Source organism: Euwallacea fornicatus, chromosome 18 (genome assembly GCF_040115645.1).
Source record: "Euwallacea fornicatus isolate EFF26 chromosome 18, ASM4011564v1, whole genome shotgun sequence".
NCBI classification, from domain to species: Eukaryota; Metazoa; Arthropoda; class Insecta; order Coleoptera; family Curculionidae; genus Euwallacea; species Euwallacea fornicatus.
The window spans coordinates 128,740-156,604 of record NC_089558.1 but is presented as its reverse complement, the minus strand read 5'-3'; the positions used below and the strand labels follow the sequence as shown (position 1 = coordinate 156,604).

The following is a 27,865-nucleotide window of genomic DNA, read 5'->3' as shown; positions in this document are numbered from 1 at the left end:
TCGGCAAGACTCTTGAATTTTATTGGCACAATTTCACATGGAAACGAAAACTCCGATAACATGGTTGAACACTAAAGATTTCAAGCTTTATTCTGATGATCAGATTATCCATTCTCCGGGGACAGTTTCTGCAAAACTAGCGAATAAAGCTAATCTAAATGCAAGAAAAAAATGACCAAAATTCAATATAAAATACACTGCTCTAACAAATATATGGTACAAAAATAAACATAATCAACAACATCAATCAATTTCAAATCCTAAAAATTAAAGAAATATCTCAATTTTTGTTTATATAAATTTTCATTAGTCACCACTGTTCGAATCAACCTGGAACATGCATTCAGAGAGCTTACTTTACCACTTAGGGCAGCAGAATCAATTTCACAGCTTTCGTCTTTGTCTATGATCATTTAATAAACAAATACGAGTACACGATGCGGGGTAAATAGCGTTGAAGTGATTTTCTAATGATGTTGCCACGCAGTGGAGGTAAAATGACAGTTTCAATAGTAAAAGCAGAAAATGTTCCTATATACAGATCCCACCCCTTAACAAAGTCTCTGTTATTTCTTCGTAACTATAATGTATCAAAATTCGTAGAGGGTCTCATTATTTTTTCTTTTTTTGATATTAAAAATTAAATAAGAAATTTAATTTATAAAGATTTTGTACGACGAAAATGGTTTTTAAAGCTGGTTCTAAAATTTTACATATTGTTAAACTTCGTTCGCTTTGAAGATGAGAATGAAATAATCAAAACGCATTTCACCATTATGAGATAAAAATTACTTTTAAGATAAGTACCAACCAGAATGTGAATACTGTAGAATCTCAATCAACATAGCCTAGTTAGACTACACTATATAAAAAATAAAAATAATTTAATGCTTATCAATTAGAACACCCACTGAACACGAATAAGTCTTTTGGTTAGAACAACGTTAAAACTTAATATAAACAGACATTGTTCATTCCTCGTGGAAATTGTTAGATAATAAGTACTTCTATTCACAATAAAGAACTACTCTATTTTGTACACAAAATTCACAATTTCGCTATAAACTTTAAAGATCGTCATCCAATAGGTTCAAGCCTGCTACCCTGAAAGGTAGTTAAATTTCCATAATTTCTTTGATGCATTAAAGGAAAATCTTCGTGATTGTCAAGTTGGGTTCCTGGTGATGACGGCGGAGTGGAATACCCATTAAGCTCCAAATCTTTTTCGGTAAACTTTTTCTTGCAGAATTTGTTTGATATTTCCGCTCTCGTGTACTTATTTCCGACAAACCCTACGAAAGTAACTATCCCTAAGGATGCTTTAATAACATCCAATGCTAATTGCGTTTTGGTGCTATCTAGCTGAGTGGAGTAGAAGAAGATGCCCAGCAACCAAAAACAGGCCACAATAATGATCATGATGTATGTTCTAGATCTATTGCAATATTTAGCAAATTTGCATATACAAAGAAAAAATACTTACAAAAATTTGTAGTTATTCGAATGAGAAATCCAGTCAAAATGATTGTTTATCCGCTTATCCTTTTCATTCCTATTTATGCAGGGCTGCAGGGCTATAAGGCTAGCAGAGGAGCCCAGTATTGACACTATTATGGGGGTGAATACGATGAACGCTCGAGATAGGGGGGCTGCAATGAGCTTTGATATCTATACAAAAATTAATTTTAAAAATAACGACTTACTCTGGAACTCGCACATATTGGTAATGTCTCCATAGGGCATGATGAAGGAGTTAGGGACGTCTGGTACCCATTGTTCTCCAGTCAGTAGAGATATGAGAAAAGTAAGGAGAGAGAGACCGAAGGAGATGCCACAGTACCAGTCCCATCGAAGGTTGTATCTTTTGTCCTCTATTGGGCGACTAAAATGATCAGAAAATATCGTTGGGGGGAGGGGAAGAATTTCAGTCTCGTTGCGTATTTATCGGGCTAGTTATATGACCACCCCATAAAGACTCATTGCTTTGAAGGTATAAACATATAAATATATAGTTGAATGTTACGTTTGGAGAACCATAAATTGTCTTCAGCTAATATTAAAGATGCCGAAAAGGATTCAAATTTTATGTGTGCTTTTTGGTTATAGTCATAACATAGACCAGCAGATTTCTTGGTTTTGCTGACGATGGTATTTTTGGGGCATAAGGAGGGACTCAAACGAGCATGGTAGTTTTTAGTTCTTAAGCTGATGTGCCGAATTGACTCAACGTGTTCAGATCGTAACTAATTAAATAATAAATTATTTATAAAATAAATAATTATTTTTCATTACGTTCACGATCCATCAATAAAATTGGCTTATCATGTAAAAATGCTGATTTTGCGTCGTATCCGTTTTAATAAATCGCCAACGCATGGGCGAAGTCTTGATAAGCAAATTAGCGATTATGGACGTTAGATCAATATACTCTTAAGAATTTGAAAACTGTTACCCGAAATTTCATCACAAACAATTCTAGTAATTACTTACATGACTTGATACAGAAGCTCCAAACATAAGATCAACAACCATAGGAAGGACAAAGATACTGTGAGAAGGAACACGAAACCTGAAACAATAAAAAAAAGTATTTAGTAGACTTTTTGAAAGTCAAGAATTTATTTGAACGAAATTAAGCACCGCTGAAAATCTCAGCAATACTGAAATTGAAAAATTAGTACTGACTTTACTGGTGAAGATTTCGTGATCACGCCCATTTACTCACCTATGGTATTACAAGTCTTTACACTATTCTGCACTTGCATCACTATAAGACACACAAAAGCAAGACACATCGAAGAGGAAAACATAATGAAGCATCTCTTGTGAATATCCTTCCTCTTCAAAATCATCCCATAAGCTGCTGTTGAAAGTGCGAAGCATAGGGTTGAAAGTATCAAAGCTGAAGAAAAATCACGGAAAACCGCTATTTGAATTGACGAACTTAACTCAACTCAACTCACGTGGCAAATAGAAATTTAGTTCTTTGTTTGATTCTGTAGTCTGCATGCAAACCAACACCAATAGGTCTATGGACTGACTCCCGTTGTAGCCATCCATGCAAAACTCTCTATGGTTATAAATGCCTTGTCCTTGAACTATTAGAGTTTTGTTGTATATAATGCCATGAAGTTCTGAGCCTGGTACTCTACAAACTTAATATGAGTACCTCAAGATCGCTCACTTCTCTTTTAAACATACACCATCGCCACCTCCTGAGAAGCGCATTTCAGTTTTCTGTAGTAGGGTATGATCTGATAGTCGGTGGAATTGATTATTACATCAGGATCCAGGCCTGTCTCATTGCTTTCAAAGATCTTGATGTTGAAATCTAAAGTTGTGGATGCTTGGGCGCATTTCTGCTCTGTACTGTAGTACTCATCAGCCTTGCAGCACTTTGGTATCCTGTAGAGTGAATCTTCCTAGAACAATTTTAATAACTGAATCATCATGAGGTGTTTCAGGTTCATAACTCACCATATTTGAAGGATCATATTCCTTGAGTATTTTTCTATCCACCTGCCCAAAAAGAGCATAGTCTAAGGGTTGATCTTGGTACCTAAGCAGGAGATAGTTCACGCTGTCTAGGCCGTGTTTTTCTGGCAGGGTCAAGTAGAAATTCAAGGAGTTTTCTGTGCATATATTTAGTCAAATTTGTGATAATTTTAGAGGGATTTGCAGAAAGTTACCTGTGAAATGCATAGAAGTCGATACCGGGTATTGTTCTGTGTCGTTATAAGGAGAAATTCCCTCCCCCACCCAGAACTGCAGCCCATCTCCATGGGGGCCGAAGTACCTGAAATCCGTGATATACACAATCCTTTTATCTACCAAAATAACAGGACCGGATGTGATGTTGGTGCTGTTGAATCCAACAATCTGTTGATCCATGTAGACTTTGGGAGAATTCTGAAATAAGTGCAAATTATCGAAATGTCCTCGTGTTAATAGAATGACTAATTTCATCAATAAAACCATTATCGATAAGATTAAATTGGTCTCTTTACAATTATTTTTAAAGCGTGATGTGCAAAGTCGCATCTCAGAAGCTACCAGGAACTTTTTGCTCTTAAACAGGATCTTTGGAAATCGCTCTGGTGATAGACGATGGAAGTGATAAATTTGTGACTGGTTAATTGCAACTTTGATTAAGACTGCTTGAAAGCCACTATTAAGTCAAATGTTATTTGTTATGGCCTGATAAGTTACTGACCTCCCTTTAATTATCTTGTATGTTTGGTCAGCATCCATTGGAAAGCGTATGTGGAATGATTATGAGCTTCTTATCGCAGTGGCTCGATGAGATAAGCGTTTGAATGAAGCATCTAAGTAGTTGATTAAAGGAAAGTTATGAAGGCTTTCACTGGAAAAATTTATGAAATTGTGTAGAAATTAATTCGGGAATTGCCACATATCGACAGAGAGATTGTTGCCTGACTGCAGAATTCAAAACAATTTTTAAAACGGTTGTTCTATTGGTTTGTGAGATACCACCACTCCAACGAGAGTTTGAGGAAAACTTTTGACTTGCGGATTTTCACCGAAATCAAAATAGACACCCCAATTCTACGCCAAAGAAGGAGTAATATGGAGCTCGAAGAAAGGAAAACATTTCAAGAGGTTTGAACAAACTGCGCTTGAGCTGAAGACTATTGGGGCAGCATTATATGACATGGACACTGTGTCTAATTTACTGTCTTTTAGCTCTCGTTTTGCAATTGAGACTGCTCTATTTATTCGAAATAATTAGTGCACTCGTTAGTACTCGTTTTGTTATTTTAAAAAGATACGATAGAAATCTGTTTTATTATGAAATTATCCTGAATCTAACAATTCCAACCATGGTTGTATATTTTGTGAGTCGTTAGCGTTATTGTCGTCACGAAGCAACATGTATTTATGTCGTCCTCTTATTGAAATAAACATATCAAGATCTACATGACGATCGTGTTACGTGTGCTTGATCAGGAGTTCAGGGGCATGATTTGGGAACTAATGATCATATTATGTGTTTTTTCTTAGAATCTATGAAGGTTGATGCGTCAAATCTGAGTAAATACGGCGTGATTATTTAAAAACTTACAATCCCAACATATTTAATATGAAAATGAGATATTGAAAAGTGATTTGTGAGAAACGCAAAACTTTTAAGGGGGAACATTTTTTTAGCAGCAGTGTGAATATTACGTACCCCCTTCATTCCTAGCTACCCCAATTTCAAAATCTTAAATAGCACCCTATCTCGAAACACACGTCATATTAAAGGGCATTTAAAATGCCTTATTTTGATATAAATAATGTTAAAATTGATAAAGATGTTTTTGCAAAATTGAGAAAAAAATCTTTAACAGAATAAACAAACTTGCCAGAATCCAGTTAGATGGAAATATTACTGGTTAATAACTGAGAAATAATTTACTACTCTCATCAAAGTGTTATTTTATTAAAAATGGTTTATTCCACAGAAAAAAAGGGTCGAAATAGTATAAATTTATGATGTGAATAATGAATCTCCTAGACAAACTGCGACGGAATTCAATGAGCATCCTGATCAATATGTATCACACGTTAATGTCATTCAGCTATTGGAAAAATTTAATATGATTGGATATCTAGAGAACGTAAAATAAAGTGGTCACAGGATTTTAGACGAAGTTGCTCAGGTCGAATTGCTAAAACACTTCATAACCAGGCTAACTACATCCCTGAGGAAACTGTCCCAGGAAATCGGAATTTCATTAGATACGGCGCAAAATAACAAAAAATTATTCACTGGTAGTGGATTGGCAGGAGAGGTGCAATAGTATGGCCGGCGAGATCTCCTGACCTAACGCCGCTTGATTTTTTCCTTCGGGGTACCGTAAGTCTATAGTCTACAAAACGGTTCGTCAGGATCGTGTCAAAAATCGAATAATAGCAGAATGTCGAAAGATTACAAGAGAAAATTCCAAAAGAGTTACAGAACAGGTTGAAAGAAGATTTGTTTAGAAACTAATGGAAGAGTATTTGAAAATTTAATACATACATTTTTAAGTTTGTAGTTTTTTTAGAATATTTTCTATTTTTGTCAGAATATATTCAGTTCAATATCACAAAATTGAATTCGAAACTTGCAATTAGTTATTTAAAAATTTCTCTAAAACCACTTACTCTATTTAAAAATTATTTATATCAAGATAATGTGTTTTAAATGCACTTTAACGTGGGGTACATATTAAGGTAGAGTCCCGTTTAAGAATCTGAAGTTGGGGTCGCTGTAGGTGAAGGAGTATGCATTATATTTACACTGTTGCTACCAAAAAAGTTTCCCTTTGCAACCTTTGAGATCCTCACAAACCGCATTTCAGTTTCTTTTCTCGTTCTGAATTTATTGGAATGGTAAGTCCCTAACTGAACCCTCTGTATATTAATAACGTACTAACCACAAAGTAACCAAATAGGGAATATGCGCAACCTCGTACTCACAAATGTAAGATGCCGATTTCGGAATTCTTAAATTCCAGGCAGTTCTGGAGAGAACAGAAAAAATTTAATTTTTAAATATTAGAAATATTTCAACACATTGGGCACTATCCATGCGGGACATTTCGTCCTTGCGGAAAGCTCATCAGCAGCAACATCGACTAAATAAAATTCGAAAATTTTCAGTCGGTCAATCGATCACTATATGACACAATATGATCATCATAAGTTTATCTTTGTTCAACTGATTATGTTCTCCGTGACTAGAAATGTTTAGCTTTTTAAAGAGGAATTTTGTTGACAGGAAATTTGGTCTTTAACAACATGTCTTTGTTCAACTACCTGTGGTCGATCGACCAAATAGAAGCTGACTCAATCGGATTTTTGAACATCCCAAAGAACAATTTTGTTAATTCAAGGAAATGTGTACTTCAATTCGTCCTCAATATACCGCCACCTTATAGCAAATTTCGCCACTTCATGAATTTTCAAGCAATTTATCGCGCTAATCCCTGTTTTTCTGGTCGATTTTCTTCGGAAAAGCAAAATTCCACCACACTTCTCATTTCCCGATAACCCAACAGTTTCAATGAAATCGACCTATCTTCAGCCTCGCAATATCGTAGATAATGATGTATTTCCCTGGCAATAAAGATCTATTGACTTCAAAGCCAATAACAGTTATTTCAGGCGGCTGTAATGGAAAACCGCATTTGATAGCCGATCGTTAAAATCTCCATTGTAAATGTAGCGAAACGATAATGCTTATTTTTACTGCTATTCGCATACCCAAATGGACCCACAAAATGCCTGCCATAAATAGTCATCTCCTGAACCACGAGTTAACTCGAAATAAATCGCCTTTTTCTGCTTGTTTTTTTGCAATCAAGAAATTAGTATTTATTACTATTATTAACTTGGTTAGTACTTGTAAGTGGTACTACCAATTCCTAGATTCACTTTTGATTACATATAGGTTTTGCTGACTGTGATTTATAAACAATATAGACATGAGAACTTTGATTATGTAAATTGTCACCGTTCTCACACAACATACAGTGGGCGATAAAATGATTGGTACAGTCGGAATTGGAACATAAAATAACGAATACTTACAATTTTAGACATGTAATGGCAGAAATTACAATTAAATAGTTAATACTATTAATCATAAAATGGATTTTCTGACGAAAACCTTCTCTACAGGGTGTTTATTAAGAATTTGTATAAACTTTAAAGAGTGAATTTTTTATTCATTTTAAGGTGAAAAGTTATATGAACATTGGTCCATATCAGCTTGATTCTTAAGATACAGGGCTTCAAAAAAGGCCTTCCAAAAAAAACCTCACAGATCATCAGATTTGGTCCCTTCAAATAATTATTTTCTGTAGGGTCACTTGAACTCACTAATTCATAAAACTCTAGTCCAAAATAAACCAGATCTAAGGAATAATATATTTGAATGGTGCGCCGTTAATAGTCAGAAACCAGGTATATCCTAAAGAGTTTCTCAATCAATGTTAAGGCGAATTGATGCACGCAAGTTTGTACAAGAACTTAATAAACACTCCAAGGTAATAGGTTCGTAAACGTTTCGTTGCCTATCTACAAGGTGTTCAAATTGCAGAAGTTTTTCAGTTTTTCTTTTTAACTCCTGTAGTTTTTGAGATATTCAATTAAAATTGAAATATAGCTTACGCTGTAGGTTTTACATACATAATTCTTCGAATCAAATGGTTTTGATAATTTACAGAGTGATATTTTTCCACTGGTCGTGTCCCCTTTTCTCTCCCTGAATTTTTTGGCGGGACGCTAGCAGATTTTAAAGTACAAAATTACTTTTTTATTTTGTTTATAAACCTTCTGATTGCATGCAGTTTTTTCGTATCGGCGTCAGTTAACGAGCAAAAAATTAAAAACGATTTTCTGAAATTCGCTAGATGAAATTAAAATTTATTAAGCAATGATTTGTTAAAAGTAATCCTCTATTTTTGAGAATTTAGAGAATTTATTTGGAACTATTTATTTAACAATTAAATCCAGGACGACTCTAAATAATAACCTTAACAAGGAAACTAAGTACGTTGCAGCAACTATTGGAAGTGACCTCCTCCAATCCTTACACATGTGTCAGCCCGTTTTCTCATAGATGCCCGTATTCTTTTGAATACTTCCAAAATATTTCTTACTGTTTAAAATGTATCTATTATAAAATTCGATTTCTTAACTCATCAATGGTATTCACTTTTAATTTTTTTAATTTGAACACCCTGTAAATAGATAACGAAGCATTTGTGGACTTAAGTTTATATAAAATTTTAGTCATGAACAAAAGCTAAAGAATTACCCCCTTCCTTATGTACATAACACTTAGGAACACCCTGTATATTCGAAACTATTAACTTTTGTTTAAGGCGTATTTTCTCTAACCGTCACCATTTGACTTGTAGAATCTCCAGCTTTCGGTTAATCGTTAATGAATCACCTTGTACGTAAATAATTTTTTTTCTGTTAGAAAATCTACTTTAGGATATAGTAAATTTGTTAGTATGTATGTATATTGAAGTAATATTAAATACGTATTTTTCATTTTCGTTATTATATTTAAACCTGTAGAAATTAGTTATTGTATGTTGAAAATCTTGCTTTACTAATATTTTTGTCTCCTGACTGCACTTTGGTGTACATCAAATTATGGAAAAAGTCAGGGAATTGTGATGGAAATATACCAGTTTTCAAGGTGCGAAATCTAATGCGAGAGAACCGCCGATTTCTCTTTCAAACCGCGTGGGCAGGAGATGAAAATATAAACAAAGTAACGTTAACATTCACACCTTCGCATTTATGTAATGCTAAATACGTTTAATTAATTTATCATGCTGACGTTTATGACCCAGTAAAATTCCTTTTTTTGTTTAATTATAGAAACTTGTTTGTTTGATCATGTATTTCTGCCTACATGTTGAGTTTTTACAAATCAGCTTTATCAATACATTTCTCGGTATATGAAAAGCATTATTGCGTTATGATTGTAAAATGACCGTAGTTTATTGATCTTAAAAAAGCGCACGTTTTTGTAATAATTTTATCGCCTGTTTAGACAAATAAATTGGCGTATTCTATGAAAATACTGCGATTAGCGTTTGAGGGGAAAAAAATCCTGCGGAATTTCCCTATACATACACTCGCTTCAAGATGGAATCTAGGTATCCCAAAAATCCAGATAAATGTAAATTTAGTTGGATACTTAACCATTTATCCGTTAAAAAATTCAATGAGCTTCATTTTACAATGTGTATGATTGAAGTAAAAAACTTAGATTAGGCGTAGGTTTAACTCACACAGAGGATTAATGACTAAGTGGATTTTTCAGCCGAAACTGCTCATGCAAGCGAAACTTCATAACTCATTTCCAGACCTCCTCATTATAAAACTTCAACCTCGATTTCAACCAAGTCTTTAACTTCCATTAAATTCCCATAAATCTTATTGACGATTCGTGTCGATATTCTTAAATTTCCTGAGGACGTTTTTTCTCAGAAATCTTAAATTCTATATCATGCACTGTAAGCTCATTACTTCTCAAAGCATACTCCAGATCAAGCGTATGCATGCACAGCACTATTGACTTAAATGCCTGAATTGCTTATTTTGAAAAGAAACTAGTGCCTTGTGACGCAATAGTACCAATGACTCAGATAATATATATAGTCAGAGTTTTTTCGGTAAATTTTTAAGATCGCTAAAGTTTAAATCGGGATATTCTTCAGGTCACTTCACTTATGCTTGGTCATTTCCATTGTGCCTTGAATAAGAGCCTCACAGGTTATGGAATACACAGAGAGTTCTTTGAAAACTGTCCTTGATCTTGCAGCGCAACAAGAGAAATATTTCTGGATGAAGTGAATTGTAACACACTGAAATTATTAATTTTTTTAATATGTCAGATTGCATTATTAAGGGTCCTCTGTGTTATAGTTTTGCCATGAATTGATCCATCATGGTTCTAGTGCAATAAAGCAGGTGAAATTAAAATTTTATCAGAATAAAGCAAGTAACTTAAGTGGTTACTCTTATGAACTTGCTCGGACGTAGACTGACTGGCTTTATGAAATCTTGCATTGCTTATGTAAACAAGTGGAAACGAATTAAGGACTACTTGTTATTGTGCTTGCAATTTAGTACCGTTTTAGACATGGATCAATGAGGATATTCTCTCTTTACACAGATAAGCCAAGATATCGACTTAGCCACAACGATATACATATTCGAGCATGGTGACGTGGAGGTGAGCGATATTTATCGTCAAATGTGAGAGAAACTATCAATTTAGGAAAGAGCTCCATTACAGTCTGGGGAGGATTTTTTTTTAACAAGGCGCACCTTTTTGCATATCATTCGAAATGGAATTGTAAATGGTCGTCGATACTTACGAAGACATTCTAAAACCTTATGTCGTCCCAACTTTTTTCCTCAAACTTTCCAAACTTTTCTCTTCAACAAGATAATAGGAGAGCCCAGACCGCCTGATTAGTAACTCAATACCTTAAGGAGCACAATATCGAAGATTTGGAGTGGCCATCTACTTCCCCAGACCTAAATCCCATAGAAAATCTTTGAGATGATCCTCAGATAAAGTTTAAAGATTGTCCAACTACCAATAATAGAAGCCTAGTAAAAATGTTCCAAGAGAACGAAACAACATTCCAAGGGTTATGATAGAAAACCTAATCAAGTTTATGCCCACACAGTGTCGAGAAGTTCCATTAGCCCGAGGCGGATACACTCATTATTAATTTTCTTTGTTTGTTGCATTTGTTAAGTTTATTGCAATAGTTTTTAATTCATTTTGACTAGTTTACTTAATGCATAAATCACTTTTTTTTTTTTTAATTAAATCGTTACACATATTTTTAAGCTTTCTTTCATGATTCCATTAGTCTCGCAAGACACATTCTTGTGAGGTACCAATGTTAATTAAACGGTAAATTGATATGCCAATTTGACGATAGTCTCACTATAGGAACTTTTGTCTAGGCGAAAATTGCCTAGCCCATAATAGCAATAACTGCGCTAATTGCTTCTAACACAAAATTTCACTTTTTCCCTATCTGGAATACTATTTTCCTTTCTCTTCCATTTTTTCCTCCATTTTGAACCGAATCTACGTGCTCAGCCACACTGAGGCTATTTATATTCCTGCATATTGTTATATTATGTATTTGAGGACAAGGCTATATAGACTAACCTCCCGAGACAACAATGTGTTTGCCTATAGGAAATTGGAATGTTTAATGCTACTGCAATTTCAATCTGAAGCACGTAGGCCCGGTCTGAGATTACAAGGCTTGATATGCTTTGTAAACAAGTTTATGATTAATGAAAGCGCTTCATGATGCATTTAATAAGGCAGAGAGCTGGAATGTTCTTGTGAATGCCATGAGTCAGGAGGTATTCTTATCACATCCACCAAATTAACTCAACTTTTCCAAACACTCGATTATCATCAAAACATTATAGTGTAAACACGGTTTCTCATATATCATCATAAAAAGGCACATTTCACATACTTTTATGGCATGCTTTATAGACTACAAATTAAAGTGTGTTAAACTCGGATTATTTTCCTAATTCTATTGAAGATGTTTCCCATTCTTTCACAGATTTTTCAATTTGAACATTTTCCTTACGGGTCTTATAAAATCCTTATGGTCTTGATCTGCCTAACATCAGGCAACATTTCATCATAAAAAACTCATTGAGGTGGTCAGCCACGAATAGCCTTAAAGAATGGTTGATAGCAATGATTAACATTCCTTAGGAATTTTTTGGCAACAGTCATTCTTTTCGGCTAAATATAGAGCCGTCTAATAAAGAGTTATCTAGAATAATAATTTATTTTCGATCAAGACTGCGTCTTAGAGTCAAGATTTTACACTTTCAATTTCGTTTTAACTCGGCTTAACCTTTAAGTAATGGTAATTTTTAGAAGATAACTGCCCAAATGTATTAGGGAGAAATTCGAAGACAGCACCGAATACTTCAACGCCCGCGCCCAATTCGATATAATATAATAATGATGTTGGTGTGAAATTAGAGAAATCTATAAATTACAGAAAAAAAAATGAAATTTTATAGAGATAAAATCAAAAAATGTATGAAACTTTTATATGAAGGTTTTGGAAAAGTTGACACAAAACTTAAGAAGGTAAAAATAGAGCCAAAAATAGTACAAAAAGTTCCTATAAACATCAGTCCAACGGAGCATCGTTACTGAAATATGGCTCTTCAAAAGGGTCGTGTCATTTGAATAGTTTTTAAAATATGTTTCTTTCTTTTTTTACTATTATTACTTATTATCCTATTATTATTATACCATTATATATACTATTTTTGGCTCCACTTCATCTCCTAAAGTTTTGTACCAACTTTTACAAACACTTGTTTAGAGATTGTCCTCGAAATAGCTTTCCAAGTCTTAACTAAAAATATGGTTGTTTTGGGAAAATTTGCCGATTTTAAATGTAGTTTCATTTTGCCGTTACAGAACGGCACAGTTCTCAAATAAACATCGTTTTTCCGAAATAATTGGTAAATGTTTTTATATATGTTCACTAATTTTGGAGCAAGAGTTGCTGCATAATTCAGAGTATTTTAACGTCTTGTTTAATGTGTTGAAATATTTAAAACAAAACCTGGTTCATAAATAAAAGATTATAGTTTTGTTACTTTCTATATGAATTACTTGTAATTTTTGCTTCTGCCACCAGCTGACTTTTTTGTCTCTAATAAAATATTCGATTGACTTATACTGTTTCCATAAAAAAAATTATTTATGAGACCTTACAATTGACCTCCATCAGAATTTTGTTTCTAAATAACGAAAAGAAAATAGAATTTTAAATGAAAATCAAATATCAAGTCTTTATTAAAAAAAAAAGATGAACAGGAGACTTATTCTGATTTTTCTCTATTTTTAAAAATGAATCAGAAAAAAATAAATACAACAACTATAAATTGCTATTTTTCATCCTGACCATTAATTTTTACAAAGTTGTATAAATTCATATTTAAATCACTACGAAGTTTTAGGATTTCAAGGGACAACTGAGATAAGACATGCAACAGTGTGTGAGTTCTTATCCCACAGTTAGCTCTATTCTATAATGGAAAAACGTGAGATCGTGCCAAGTTAGAGATTTAGCACAGGACATATACTCTGTATATGAAGATGTAAATTAATTGAATTTCCGAAAAAATATTTAATTAAAATTTAATATTTACATGATAGAAATTTCTGGAAAATCGTGTTCAATCTTAGCAAATTTTGATCCATTCAAAACTATTTAAATAATGAAATTAGACCAGGAAATGCTGAATAAGGACTTGTTTGATAATATGACACTACTTTTCATGGAAAATCGCAGTAAAAATCGTAAAATTCATCTATTTATGTCTTTATAATGTTTTCAGACGTATCAAAATTCACAAATAAAGCTACAGGGTGATTCATGTATTTGTAATATTCCACACCTATTTTTAGGTACCATGATTTAAAGTTTTGAGAGTATTTAAGAAGAAATTAACAAAACAAATACTAGGTTTTATGGCATTTTATAACACTTTTTATATATACGAAAACAGTTAATTATCATGCGGAATTGAGTTGTCCTTCATTGTATTAACGCAAAGCTAATAACAGAGATTTAATAGCAAATGCAATCACTACCAGTCTCTAAATGTTAGATATCTATGTACATGCGAATATTAAGTTTATGATATTTATGTTCGATTAGGGACATGACTATGAGATATTAGTGAATCGAAGACTTTGAGGACAGCTATGATGGCCAACAAGAAAAAAGTTCTTATGTCTGTGAATTTGGTTTCATCTAATACTATCAATTTCAAAGCCACATTAAAGAAAACATTATGGCGAATTTTCCAAGTTTTGAAACGCTTCTTCGAATCCAAATTTTTAATCAGTTTTCATAATGAAATGCATAATCGGAAATTAGTTGTTCGCTTAAGGCAAAATGTGCGAAATTCTAGGTAACTGACTCAAATAAACCATTCGATTCAATCCATGTCCGGCATATGTACATTAATTGGTGCATGGCACTGAATTGGAAATTTATCGAATTGTGGAGCTTACCGAATCTCCACCATCTAAATCATCATTTTGTTGAGCGATGATGAGTTTGAAACAGACACAAGTTAGCACTAACGTTAGGAACACTCTCATAACTGATAGTCGTGATTCACTCATTGGACCAATAAATACTGAAACTAACTAATCGTCTTAGGTTTTAAGTGTTCATTTATTTTTTCTGCGAAACATTTTCTGCAACACTATCACTACAAAGCCACCGCTCACTATCACATAGATCTCGTCTTCTAGTAATTCCTATTGGACACGATCTAATGGCACACTGTTAGGAGCTTCAAGCGAATACTGTCAGTCTTATCTATAGGTGTTTTATCTTTTATTGATACAGGGAAAGATGACGAAACACTTATTATTATTCGTAATTGTATCATTTTTCGGTCGATGCGAGCGAATTTGACCGGTCACTCCGCAAACTTGGCACCACTGTTTAGCTGAAACCACCAACTAAGACTAAATCAAATCTAAATACAAACGGAGGTACGGAGGTGGTTCTACTTAAGTTATGTGACTGGATTTGTTTAAGGATGGTTTCCCCGCGCTATGTCAATATTAATTCAACGTTCGACCAGGAAGTCGTAAAATACACCTCCAGTGAGGAATGAGTTTTGCCTGCAAGCTTTGATGTCATAAATTTTTCCAAAAACTCAGTGTTTATATGGATAGTCATGCAAAATTTTACTTTTTAATATCCGTATTATGGCAAGAATAAAAGCGAAAATAGGTCCTTCAAGGTGAATGGTATGCCCAAAAACGGGCTTCTAGGCATTTTCCAACATCAAATCTTAAATAAATTGCTTGAAAACTATACATTCATAAACTTCGCTTCCTCAACTGTCTCCAATTCAATCCTCAACTCACAGTTCTTTCATTATAAAATACTTTTTTATTTCGATGTGCGTCCATCCTTAATGTCAAGTTGCTACGGTCATACATTTTTTCAGGGCGATTAAAATGGTACCGCTAGGGAATCCCAATTCTTTTCAATGGTTCCGAACCAGTGCCGTTCGCTCTCACTGTTCTCAGACCTTTATGTGGGTGCATGCGTCTTCAGTAACGCTGTTTCGCGTATTTCCGCTAAGCAGATTTAAAACTTTACAGAGAAAATCATTTAAATTAGAGCCATATCATCAATATGAAACTCTCAATAAGTAGTGACGACGCCTCTTTTATGAATCTACTTTCTGCTCTAATTATCTATTTTTCTATAGGAAATCTTCTCACATACTGTTTAGAAGCAGTATAACAACGTTAAGAACCAATAGAGAAACTCTTGAATACGGATTTTGTTTCTTGCAATCCTCATTTTTGATTGAAAATATTTCAGTTTCACTGAGATCGCCTGTTAGGTCAGCTAATATTTTAGCATTGAGTAGCTCTTTAAATGATAGAAAATAGAAATGTTTGAAAACATTTTTAGTTTTTTTTTAGTTTAGTTAGAGTCATTTAACGAAAACTTGATCCTCTCTTAATATTAAAAAATAAAGACTGTTCGGGAAATTTCCAAAATACGCCAAAACAGTTTCTGGAAAGGACGAATTTTTATATAAAATTCTACCCCCAAACTATACCCTTATGCGCGTCATAGCAACCCACTCAAAAATTATTTTGATGCATTTCGAAAATTTTCCGAAAACTCCTTATTTTTCAAGATTAAAGGGAGGGTGGTCAAATTTTAGTTAGATGATTCGCTATAGATATAATTAATAAAGTTAGGAAAAAATAATGAAACAATCAAGACTCTAAGTGAAGAACTCTGTTCTTTGCACCTGATTTAAACAAAAAATCTATAAGATGTATTCCATTTTAAAAACATGATTTTTGGTGCTTATTTTACTAAACATGTCTTTCGAGTATATGCACTATCTTCAATTCAGAAATAACTTTAATTCATCATAAAAAAAAGCATTTAAAATAAAAAAACAATTCAAAATATTAAATCGTCTTCTCAATGATTTTCCTTATACACACAACCAGTTATACACATTTCATGAGAATTTCATTAATATTATTAATTAACTTTAATAAAATCTATTTTTAGGCGTTGTAAGAAAAAATTTACAAAAAAAAATTATTATCGATTATTTTCACAAATTAGTTTAGTAATTTTCTATAAATCATATCATTTAAAGTAAATTTACAATCTAAGCTGTGTCTATACTTTTATACCACCATGGAGTCATATGAGTCAGTGGCGCCGTGGCTTAGTTGGTTAAAGCGCCTGTCTAGTAAACAGGAGATCACGAGTTCGAATCTCGTCGGGGCCTCGCATAACTTTTTTGTAAATTTTTAATAAGGCAATATAATTTTAGATAAAGAAATATGTAGTGATTATTGATTATTTAAAAAAGCGTGCAGTTTTTTAATTTTAAAGCATGCATACTTATTTTTGAGAAGTTTTCTTTTTTTTAAATATTTTTTCTCGAAAAAATTGGCAATCTCAAAATCTTAGAATATTTTTCTAATTGCTTAGAACAGCAATCTTTTTCCTGATAAACACTGATGTATTTGGAATTTCACTAAAATACCAAAAGATTGTATTAACGATATGTTGCGTTTCACGCACGGAATAAAAGTTTTACTTTGAAAAAGTGGAAATTTCACATTTGTCTGAATGTTTTGATCATATTTTTATTTTCACTAACTCAAAAGATTCCTCAAACATATTCTGAATTTTTTTTAGTTCTATACAGTTTTTCTTGAAAAAGTTTATGATTTTGAAACTTCTTCCATTATTTTAAGTACACAATTTTCATGGGATATATCAGTTTGCACATTTTGGAGATATTTTTTACCGATTTCTAGAATTTCGTGTATTTCTTTGTGAAATTCAAACCTGCTGATCACCAATTATAAACTTTCCCTTCATGTATTGCTAAAATCGAACTTATAAAAAATCTTCAAACGTAAAAATTGAACTTTCGGTGTGTGCATCATCTGCTTTGTATATGATTTCGTGGTTGCATTGTTAGATCCTGATTCACGTTTTTGTTTTACTTTTATTCCAATACTCTTAAAAGTAGTAAACCGACAAATAACACAACTGGAAATGTTCCAATGCTGAGTGGTAGGAATCGCTCCTCTATCGGATTGTCAGGAGTTCTGTTGCAATTATACGTTGGCAGGGCGGATACGTATGTGCAAGGAACAAGTTTACAACACCAATTTTATAGCAAATCTAGAACGTACTACATATAACTAACGTCAAAATAACGTTCATTTATACAATTGCGCCCCATCAATCCGTCATTTCAACGTCACCTGCTGACCTAACAATTACGCTCGCACCTTTCAATGTAAAACTCTTGCAGAAAATCAGGGTTGTTGGTGCAATTTCTATAAGGGTAAATTTATATAACACGCAGTCGACGTTATCACCATGAGTAGTAGCCCCTTTTTACTTAGGGGATGCTTTAATAAGCAAATACACCGCCGGCATTTAATGAACGCACTTAGGGCATATACAGAGTGCACACGCATACACCTTTAGGGTGGCGCTCGATCTGATCTATAGCGCCACGCATGAGGGTGGCGTGCGTAAATCTCATCCCCGACATTGATTTAAATCGGGGCGAGGATGCAGACACGGGAATTTTTCATTTACGAGGTATAGGGAAGAGTTGGGTGTGTCAAGAATTGCCAGAATATCTGGCAAATTTGTATTTGAATGCAAGATTTAAAATTCTTCTGAAGTTAAAATTCATTCAAAAGCTCCTTCATTTCGCTCAAAAATGTTCCAGTGTGTCAGTTTGAGCTTTGTTTACCCGCCTTTCTCGAGAAGGTGGCAGATGTGCCTGACATCCCTTAATATATTAAAAGACTTTCATACTATTATTTATACACCATCATAAGTTCTTATTCTGAGCGCTTTCAATACGTTAAAATGTTTCGTTTCCTAATCTAGCACTTCCGAACTGATTCAGCGCCTTAAATGAGGTATGCAAGATCCATTTCCAAAGACGGAGAGGCTTTTGAGCCCTCGTGGAGCCTTAAAGAAAGTGCCTAAAGAATCGCTCAAATGAATCGTATCGATGTGCTTTGTAAGCCCGCACCAACGAGAGTTGGAGCTATCTATGTTAGTTTCTGAGATATTGGTTCTAACAGAGCTGCATTAAAAACTGGATAAAACTACTATAACATTTGTTTGTTTAAAACTCATAAACACCACGAGTATATCTATGTTAAATCCTGCGTAAAATTAAATCAAATTTTTATGCTAAAAAATATAAGAATCAATGAGTTTTTTGGAAATATTTTGATACAAAATTTGAGGGAAACATCTGAATAAATTTGTGTTAAATTTAGATATTTTAAAACACATGAATACATATATATATATATTTGCATTAAATTCTCCATACACTCGTTGTAACCTCACATTCCTTACTCGCGGATAACATTAATTCCAAAATATTTGAAAGAAATTCCCCAAACAGTTCCTAGAAATTTCCGAAAGAACTTCCTTTGCCAATTCATTCTCAAGCGTTTGAGAGCGTTTATAACAGCGAACATATGAACGATAATCCTTCCCATTTTTGTGGTTAATTCTTAAGGGAATATTCAGCACAAATCTATCCGCCATCCCTATCGTCACGCACCCCCATAATGAGGGATGAATTTTCCCCCTCTTCATTTGCAACAAAAAAAACTGTAGTCGCAGAGTCGGCTAATGGCACCAAATGAAGGCGATTAAACCTCTTATCTTCTCGACTAATCGTCTGGTTGATAAAAAGATACTGGGGAACGATGCCTTGAAGCTGTCATACAACGACCATAGCAGAGAAATTAAATCGAATTTTCTCTGCTCTGAGACTTTATTCCGCTTGAATTGCCCTCCAACTGCTTCAAAATTACTCGCAAAAGAAAAATTACCTTTTTTCCAGCCGAAGAAGCACTATTAGCAGCTCGTTTGTTTCATTGATTAATTACCTACTTTGTTTCAAGTCCATCAACTCCTTTTTTTGTGTTTTTCGCATATTTTTTCAATGGAGAACGCACTCTATGAGTAGGACTTCGATGGCGGCTCAATTATTCGGCAATCATGCCGAAGCTTATTGGAAGAAGTATAGGGTTTTTATCTAAATGAAAACAGATGCTCCGGAGGTTGATCGGCGGGGCCCTAAATTTATGAAATATGGACCTTATGAAAATAATTATGTCAAGTTGTATAGAGAGAGGGGTTCAATATCATATTGTAGAGTGAATAAATACAATTGTTTTTTTGCTTCCTTATTTCATATGGACATACAATGAAGAGGATTTTGTGTTACTCCCCCGATTTTCAACGTCCTTTAAACCCTTACAGGACCCTCTTTGCATTGAGCTTTGTCATCAACTTTCGCCAAATTCTTAGTTTCTCTTGATGATCTTTGAAATTTTAGTTTTCTAAAAGTGTTTATAAATGGAAACATGATTCACCACACCAATGTATAATAGAAAATCGTTTCGTGCACACAAACATTTGCTTGATTTATTGCAAAATAAAAGGATGGCGCCAGGATTAAGGGAGCATTAGCGAGAAAGGATTACAGAATATCAAGTTTAGGTCTGTTTAAAATTGTTTTCACCCATGGTGAATCGGCATTCACTACCATATCCACAACCAAAAGCTCTCAGAATGAATACACCTGTGGTGGAACGCTTCACCACCATGTCGATTAGCACAAATAGTGAGGGTCTCTAATGAGGGGTTCGGACAAATAACCCCATCCCTATGACACTACACCCCTTTTAAGCCAAATCATCCCCGTCCACTGTTCAATTATAAACTGATCAGCATAATTAGAATTATCACATTTAAAGCTTAAAAGCTCTGTCACTATTCCCTACCTGTAAGACAAAATCTGTTTTATGGATATAGAAATATTTCCCATCATTATACGCATAACTTAATAGGTAGCAAATTCTAACAAATTCCATGTTATAAAGGGTGTTCACTACTAAGAAGCCACGCAGCATGAAGATGCATATTACTCGGACACCGATAAAGATATGTAGCTATCTAAAAATGTATCACGTAATTCTGCCTTGTTATTAGTATATTCTCCCTAAAATCTCCATTAGAAATGCTTACATAACTCAAAAATTAAGACAGATAGGTATAGAGTTTTTCATTGAAAAATTTACCCTAATGAATACCACTTTGCATAGTACAGGGTATTATTGAGTAAATGTCCAATATTTCACAGGGTGATTTTTCATGTGGTTTTAAAATGGAAAGTTTTTATAATCATGTATCCCAGCTCATTTAGTTTTCAAGATATGAATTATCAAAAATGAAAAAATAAATCACATATTATTTGATATCTTTCGATTTTTCGAGCTAATTTTACGAAATTTCATATTCGGGAGTTTTTTGAGCTGAGAAATTCACATTTATCAACGATTTAGTTACACCTCCTAGGGGGCGCCTCATGCGGCTATTGAGACTAGTTATTTTAACACTTTTGGATAATTATATGCATAATCAGTTTTAAAAGCATTTTCCTCGGAAATCGTTGCTTCTCGCTACGGCAATAAAGTATGCTGCCATTAAACAGTCAAGGTAGAGAAAAATATTTTTCTACTCAAATGTGGCATATAATATGGCACAAAAAAGTTGCAGCTATTTAAAAGTGTCCTAATGGTCGCTTGTGATGTCCTCTAGAAGATATAACTAAATCGTTGATAAATTTAAATTTCTCATCCCCACAAATCCATGAAAATGAAATTTCGTAAAATTAGCTCGAAGAGATCGAATCGAAATATATCAAAGAGTGTGTATTTTATTTTTTCAACTTTGACACCCCATATCTTGACAACTAAACGAACTAGGAAACATGTTTAAAAGAACTTTCCCTTTTAAAACTACATAAAAAATCACCCTGTGAAATATCGAACACTTATTCAATAACACCTTATATTATTCGAAGTGGTGCTCATTACGGTCAATTTTTCACTTACTTTCCTTATTTAACAAATGTGCATAGCGCTTTTTCGAAAATTCGGATGCAAAATCATTTTTTTGATCTGTAAAAATCTACTAAATTTTTCGAAGACGCTCCTGAATTTTATGAACTCTGAATACAAATCTTATATATATATACAGTGGACTCTTTCACCTGAAAATTAAAACAAAAAGCAAATTGGCATTACAAAGTTAGAGGCAAAACGATTTTTTGATAAAATATGTAAAACACTCTATATAATAACAATAAAACATTTGAGCGATTATTAAATGTTCTCTCGATATTCTTCTTAGGTACTCTCGTGTCGTGGTAGAAGTATGTACAGTTCTTCATGACTCACCCTGTATAGAAAAGTAGATTTTAGCGTTTCAAACATCATAAATATAGAAAATATCTTTTATGTATATAGTTCTAAACTTAGTTATTTGACTAAAATGGTTTAAAACAATTAATAGGCGTTATCTTCAGCTTTACGGCCCATCACTCAGGGCAACGGGCCATAAAAATATAACAATCTCCGCTGCTCGTAAAGTCATTGTTTCCGTCATAGAAACTAAGATGTAAACAAACAGTTTCGATCCATTTCTGTAAAAAATAATGAAAAATTCCTGTTGTTTTATAGCTATGTTGTAAAACCACAATTACTAAATATTTCACTTATGAAATTGGTCTTGGCCAAATAACTACCTGATGCACGTGTGAAGGTCCTGATGACGCTGAACCGATGACTAAATGAGACAAGAATGAAGGCCACATTGAGTGGTGCCACAAAGTGGTTCCATTTTAGACGTGTGGACATTATTAGTACTCTTACCGACCTCGGATGTTTTATGGTTACAGAGATCCTCATAACTGTCCTCCAGAAATGGGCACTCTGTATATCTTATCGAAAACCGATAAAAATTGCCGCAAGAACATGTATCAATGAATTGTTTTTTATTATTAGTTGGTTCATGTTACTCAGTAATATAACGAACGTTCATTGAAAAAAAATCGAGTTTCTAGGATTTACAGAGAATCTTGATAAAACCTACATTGAAGGATTAAAAACGTTAATCATCAGTTTACTCGAAAACTAAGAGGGATGAGTATAGGGATCTCTGCAGGTAAATTAACCCTAATGAATAGCAAATGAAGAAAGTAATATAATATACAGGAGACACTATATGAAGAAGTAGAGTTTTACGATCCCCTGCATTGGAAAAATAATTTCCTGCGTATTTCTTACAAACGAGTGAAAGCTAGGGGGTGCATAAAGGGCACAATACCAATGGCAATCAAAGATGGTAATCTTGCCTGGGGGGATGGAAATCTCATAACAAAATTCTTACGAATCACGCGACCGTCCAGCAAGATATTGCAGGAGGGGTGCCACGTCATGACTTGCGGTTGCCAATAAGGGTTGCCCTTAATATAATAAGAAAGAAAAAATACAAATTTGATAAATAATGCAGAATCGCAGATTTCTCCAAACCTTATTATTGAAATGTATTGAAATGTCTAAGGATATATTCAGCTCATTTTACTTTCAAATCGGCGACGTGCAAACAAGATTTCAGCTCCTTTTTATCGGGAAAGTTCGAAATGAGGTTTTATACATGCTGTTTTACCTCAGCACCAGGGACAGCACTCGAGAATACTGGACAGGAAATTGTATTCTTGATATTATTTGCTTTAAGTATCAAGTTGCGTGACCCAGGTTCAACATAAATTAAACTCAAATATCACTAGTATTTGTTTATCTACTGTACAGGATGTTCCTTAATGCGGAACTAATATTCAGGGTGTGATTCCTCAGGTCATGTTATGAAGAAAAATTCATATGAACATACGTTCGCAATGGCTCAAATTTTTTGACTAGAGGGCGTTGCAATTTTTCCTTTCAAATCGTTATTTCTCAATTTCTCAGAAAGTATTTTACATATTGCTTTCGACTTTTGTATATGCTAATGCGGCGTAAAACCCTTTATTTTAATAAAAAAAGTAATTCTATTGCTCAATCAATGGCGTGCCTACACACATATTTTCCAATATTATTTACGATATAGATGGTATGGCACTGATTTTTTTACTGAAATATTCTTTCTGATTTGGCTTATTAATTCTACATGAATGTTTTTCTCGTTAAATGATCCATTCTTAATTTAATTCATAAGAATCGTTTTTAATAAATTGTTTATTTTAAGAATTTACTATAAATTACTATTTTACATATAAGATTATTTATTTATGGTTTTTTATAAGCGACCTTTTTCATACAGAATTGACCAGACTAATTAGAAAATATATTGCCGCGAAAAAATATCATTAGCGTACAATTTTTTAATATCGGAAGAGATGTGTGCAGGGACATCCCTGATTGAGCAGTTAAACTACACTTCTTATTAAAATAAGGGGTTTTATGTCCTCTTAAGATATACCAAAACTGAAAAGAATATCTAAAGTACTTTCTGAAAAATTGAAAATTACAAATTGAAAAAAAAATTTCCAACACCCTGTAACAAACTTTAGGCCGTTGGGGACATATGTTCATTAAAATTTTTTTCGTATAAAGACCTGAGGAATCACGCTCTGAAATATGAGCACGACATTAAGGAACGCCCCGTATATCGAGGAAAACGGCAAATAATTTGAATAAATGAAGTGAGATGGCCAACTTCCATGCTACGTGCAAGCACGATAAAGATGTGCAATAAAGACATGGATATATATCTTAATGAGGCCCTAAACTCTTTAAAAACGTGGGAAGCATTAATGATACGATTGTGGTATGGAAAGGTCAGAGTGGTTTGTTCGGGGAGGTTCTTGGACTGGAGCAGCTTGTACAACATATTACTGCAGAATCTAAATCAGATTTCATTTTCCACCAAATTCAGCATTTTCTCTCCTAAAAGCCCTCTCTTGGCAAAAATCTCCCTTCGGTACTTCAGACGTTCTTCAAGCATTTATATCCCTCTTTTACAACTTTACCCAATTAGATAATGCGATTTCCATTTATCGAATTCAGCTTTCAGTCTGCTGTAAAAAGATAAAGCGAGACATTATGTCCAGGACACTAGGGAAATGGAAAGCCATTATCTTGTAATGCCTTTTTCTCCACAAAATCATACATGTAATGGAATGTCGCCGATGGGGTGTGTCTGCATAGAAACCCCCCGAAAGTACAATACATGTATTTATTCATAAAGCTCCTAAAATGGTGTTTGCATGACAAATTTCCGTTTCCAATACGATGCTTTGTCTCCTCGAAATAAAATATCTGCAGTGTTAAAGATTCACCCTCAGAAATTTGAAACTCGATTCAGGATAAAAAGCTATGACTGATGTGATTTTCCCAAGTTACAAGCCGTGTTATCCAATAACAGAATTTGTTCTTCTTGGGTTCGCTTGTATTTCGCAAATAACTTTCGCACCCTTCGCGAATGAACCCAGATTGATATAAATTTTCATAATGATGACTACCTATGGTAAAATAATAATTAACCTGCCTGCTATTATTATTAGTGTTGGCGATTGTTGCAGCGTGAATAAAACGGAAAACAGGAAACAGAACGGGACAGACGATCGAAAATGAACTCTGGTAACGGTATAGGCCAATTAGCCGAACCCCAACTTTTCCTTTCTGATGAGGCAGGAATGACATCGCTGAAACGTCCTCTAATTGTGTTAACTGCCATTTTGCATTATTTGACTAACGACATCCGTTTTGTCTCGTTACTTTTTCACAGAGAGTTGGATTTAATCGAGTTAATTCCATTGAAAACGATTTTTTGATTTAATGTCCCAAATAAGAGAAAATATTAGAGAATATAACGAACTGATATGTACTACAAAATCTCTGCCCTTATGATAGCTCAGAAAGTTTTTGAAATCCGTCAAATAAACGGAAACTATTTTTTAAATATCCTAAGGAAAGTAGGTTGGTTTACAAGGTCTTAGATCTACACTATTTTGTATTTCTAGATTAAACATTATAAATTAAAAAAAAAAGATCAGGAGAACCAAGAAGATTTGAAATCATTTCAAAAATAGATTTGGATCCGATCTCAATGCGAAGGGCACCGGCATGTACAGATTATTTTTGTGATTTGACAAGTTATTGATAATTCATTATTGAAATTGAAAAAAAGTTGTTTTTATGAAAGTTTCATATATTGACGAATATTCTTATATGATATTAGGAAAAACAAATGAACATCAGAACTTGGAAAAAAAAACAAAATTAGGTTTTTTTAATTGGACCTCCTGTACTAAATTTCACAAATTTGAATGTCCCGCGTAATCGTTCGAGACCATGATTGGTCAGAGGCAAGGTCAGAATTTTTTTAAATTTAAGTGCCTCGACTACTACTGGCCATTGGCACTAACGACCACAGCATTAAATTAAATATCAAACACTTATTTGTTATATACCATTATAAAATCCAATTGCTTTTATATACTGAATGAGTTTTTCCTATTGTGTTATGGAGTATATCCTGGGGATATCCTGGATATCACCGTCTATCCCATGTATTACTCTATTATTCGACTACTGTGGGCAATCCACTAAAAGATGCTGTACAGTAATGCGGCTGTTACAGTGGACACATTGCAGTGACGCTTCTCTATTCATTAGGTAATCATGAGTTATTCTTGTGTGCCCAATACGCAATCTTCGTATCACTACATTACTTCTCCTGGATAGCCCTAGGACTTTTGTCGTACATATCAGTGGTTTTATGCGTGACAATTTGGTATTTGAAAGGGTCCATATATTCTGCCACCTCTCATCCAAGATTCTAGCAAAATTGTTTCTGATTTCTACTGCCTCTACTCCCTCATCGAACCTCCATGTCTCCTGCGTTACCGGCTGTTCCTCCATCCATGGAGGTGTTTTAACCATGTTTATTCCTTGGATATTTAGATAAGTAGTATTCTTTAACAGCTTGTGCAATATTTGAGGCACGGAGTAGGGCCGTTTAGCAGTTGGCTGATGATTCCGCTTATTTCAACCTTCATGAGTGTTAGGATATGGCTGTATTCATCTCCAGGAATACCAGCTTTTAGAAGCGATTTGGAAATGCCATTTGAAGTCCTAGGTTTTTGATTATATTTTCTATAGCATCATGTGGGATAAATGGACTGACGTTAAAAACTATAATTTTTTTGGTTAGAGAAACTAGTCTTCTAATGTTATGTTGAATTCCCTCAATTATCACTGTTTACTGCGTTTGTGTGAGTTTAGCTACGGTTTCCTCACTTTTTAGATATATGCAAATTCTATTGTTAGATATTCTTGAAGCAAATATAATATTTTTAGGCTCAACCAGATTCCCTATAGTGCTTACATAATCAAACAGCGTGAGGGTTGGTTCCGCGTGCAATACTATTGCTTGTTCTTCCTGGGAAAGGTTTGCCTTTTCATTAATTTGATAACTGCTGAGTACGTCACATTTTTGTTGATTGAGTTTTGCTCAGTTGCATTCATTCTTTCAATTGGTTTAATTATTTGGCTGCTTTTGTAGTCAAAAACAGCCTCCAAATGTTTAGACATTACGGCTAAGTATCGAGTATTATTTTATAGAAATAATATTCATTTATATTAGCAGTATTTAAGTATCGGAAAAGAAAAGAAACAGCACTCGTATTTTCTTATCACTGCGGGAATTCAAGCAAACAACAACATCAGAGATTCTCACGATGTTTACTCGTTGACTTTCAAAACCCGAATCAAGGTCAGAATTAAACAAATACAAAGTCGCCAAAAATATAAACGTAAAAATCCCGTGTCAGATGAATTTTCTCTGTTTGCTAATTTCTAAGCAATGTTTAACTTACTAACGAGTTAGTTCAGTGAAAAATCAATGGAAAACCTGAGGATAATTATCATGTGAATTGCTTTGATGTTTTCAAAGTAAATAAACAAGTTTCTTATTAAACTGTTATGATAACACAAAGACACAACCTATATCTTTCATCTAAATAAATTTTTAATTTAATACAGAATACACATTTTCTGTTATGATCATTATCATCATTATCAATACTATGACCTCCATGTAAAAATTTTTCAATTGGATAATACGTGAAGATACAAAAAATAAAAACCGATTTTCCATATTGATCTCCTGTGTTCAGGATTCGCTTAAACACTGGTATATTAAAGCATATTTGAATTCCGCCATGTTTTTCCTTTTTAAAAATGTACATATAGTTTCAACGTTTATTCCCGTAGTTTTAGATAACGTAAACTAATTCAAACCAAGTGTGGTTTACATTATTGATATGTTCACATTAGTGGACGCGA

At 33.8% G+C, this 27,865-nt stretch overlaps 1 protein-coding gene, 1 long non-coding RNA gene and 1 other non-coding gene across 5 annotated transcripts in view; 1 reads left to right on the top strand and 2 right to left on the bottom strand.

Moving 5' to 3' along the window:
• Positions 1-15,088, bottom strand: LOC136344946 (uncharacterized). 2 transcript variants are annotated; one of them, XM_066292872.1, is made up of 10 exons: positions 14,618-15,088; positions 3,690-3,909; positions 3,478-3,632; positions 3,202-3,422; positions 2,964-3,148; positions 2,726-2,902; positions 2,491-2,569; positions 1,704-1,882; positions 1,484-1,649; positions 1-1,435 (listed from the first exon to the last, which is right to left on the bottom strand). In XM_066292872.1, exons 1-10 carry the CDS (start codon positions 14,729-14,731, stop codon positions 1,078-1,080), a joined length of 1,854 nt encoding a protein of 617 aa, XP_066148969.1. In that variant the 5' UTR covers positions 14,732-15,088; the 3' UTR covers positions 1-1,077. The 2 variants fall into 2 exon arrangements, with proteins under 2 accessions (XP_066148969.1, XP_066148971.1); XM_066292874.1 differs by lacking the exon at positions 14,618-15,088 and having other exon boundaries at positions 3,690-4,162.
• A 1,734-nt stretch (positions 15,089-16,822) lies between these two features.
• Positions 16,823-16,896, top strand: TRNAT-AGU (transfer RNA threonine (anticodon AGU)). The gene has a single exon. It is a non-coding gene; the product is annotated as a tRNA-Thr (tRNA).
• A 3,198-nt stretch (positions 16,897-20,094) lies between these two features.
• The window catches only part of LOC136344945 (uncharacterized), a 54,864-nt gene continuing 47,093 nt past the window's right edge, over positions 20,095-27,865 (bottom strand). For both annotated transcript variants that reach the window (XR_010733062.1, XR_010733061.1), the window contains exon 4: positions 20,095-21,917. This is a non-coding gene — a long non-coding RNA (uncharacterized lncRNA). The remainder of the gene's footprint in view (positions 21,918-27,865) is intronic.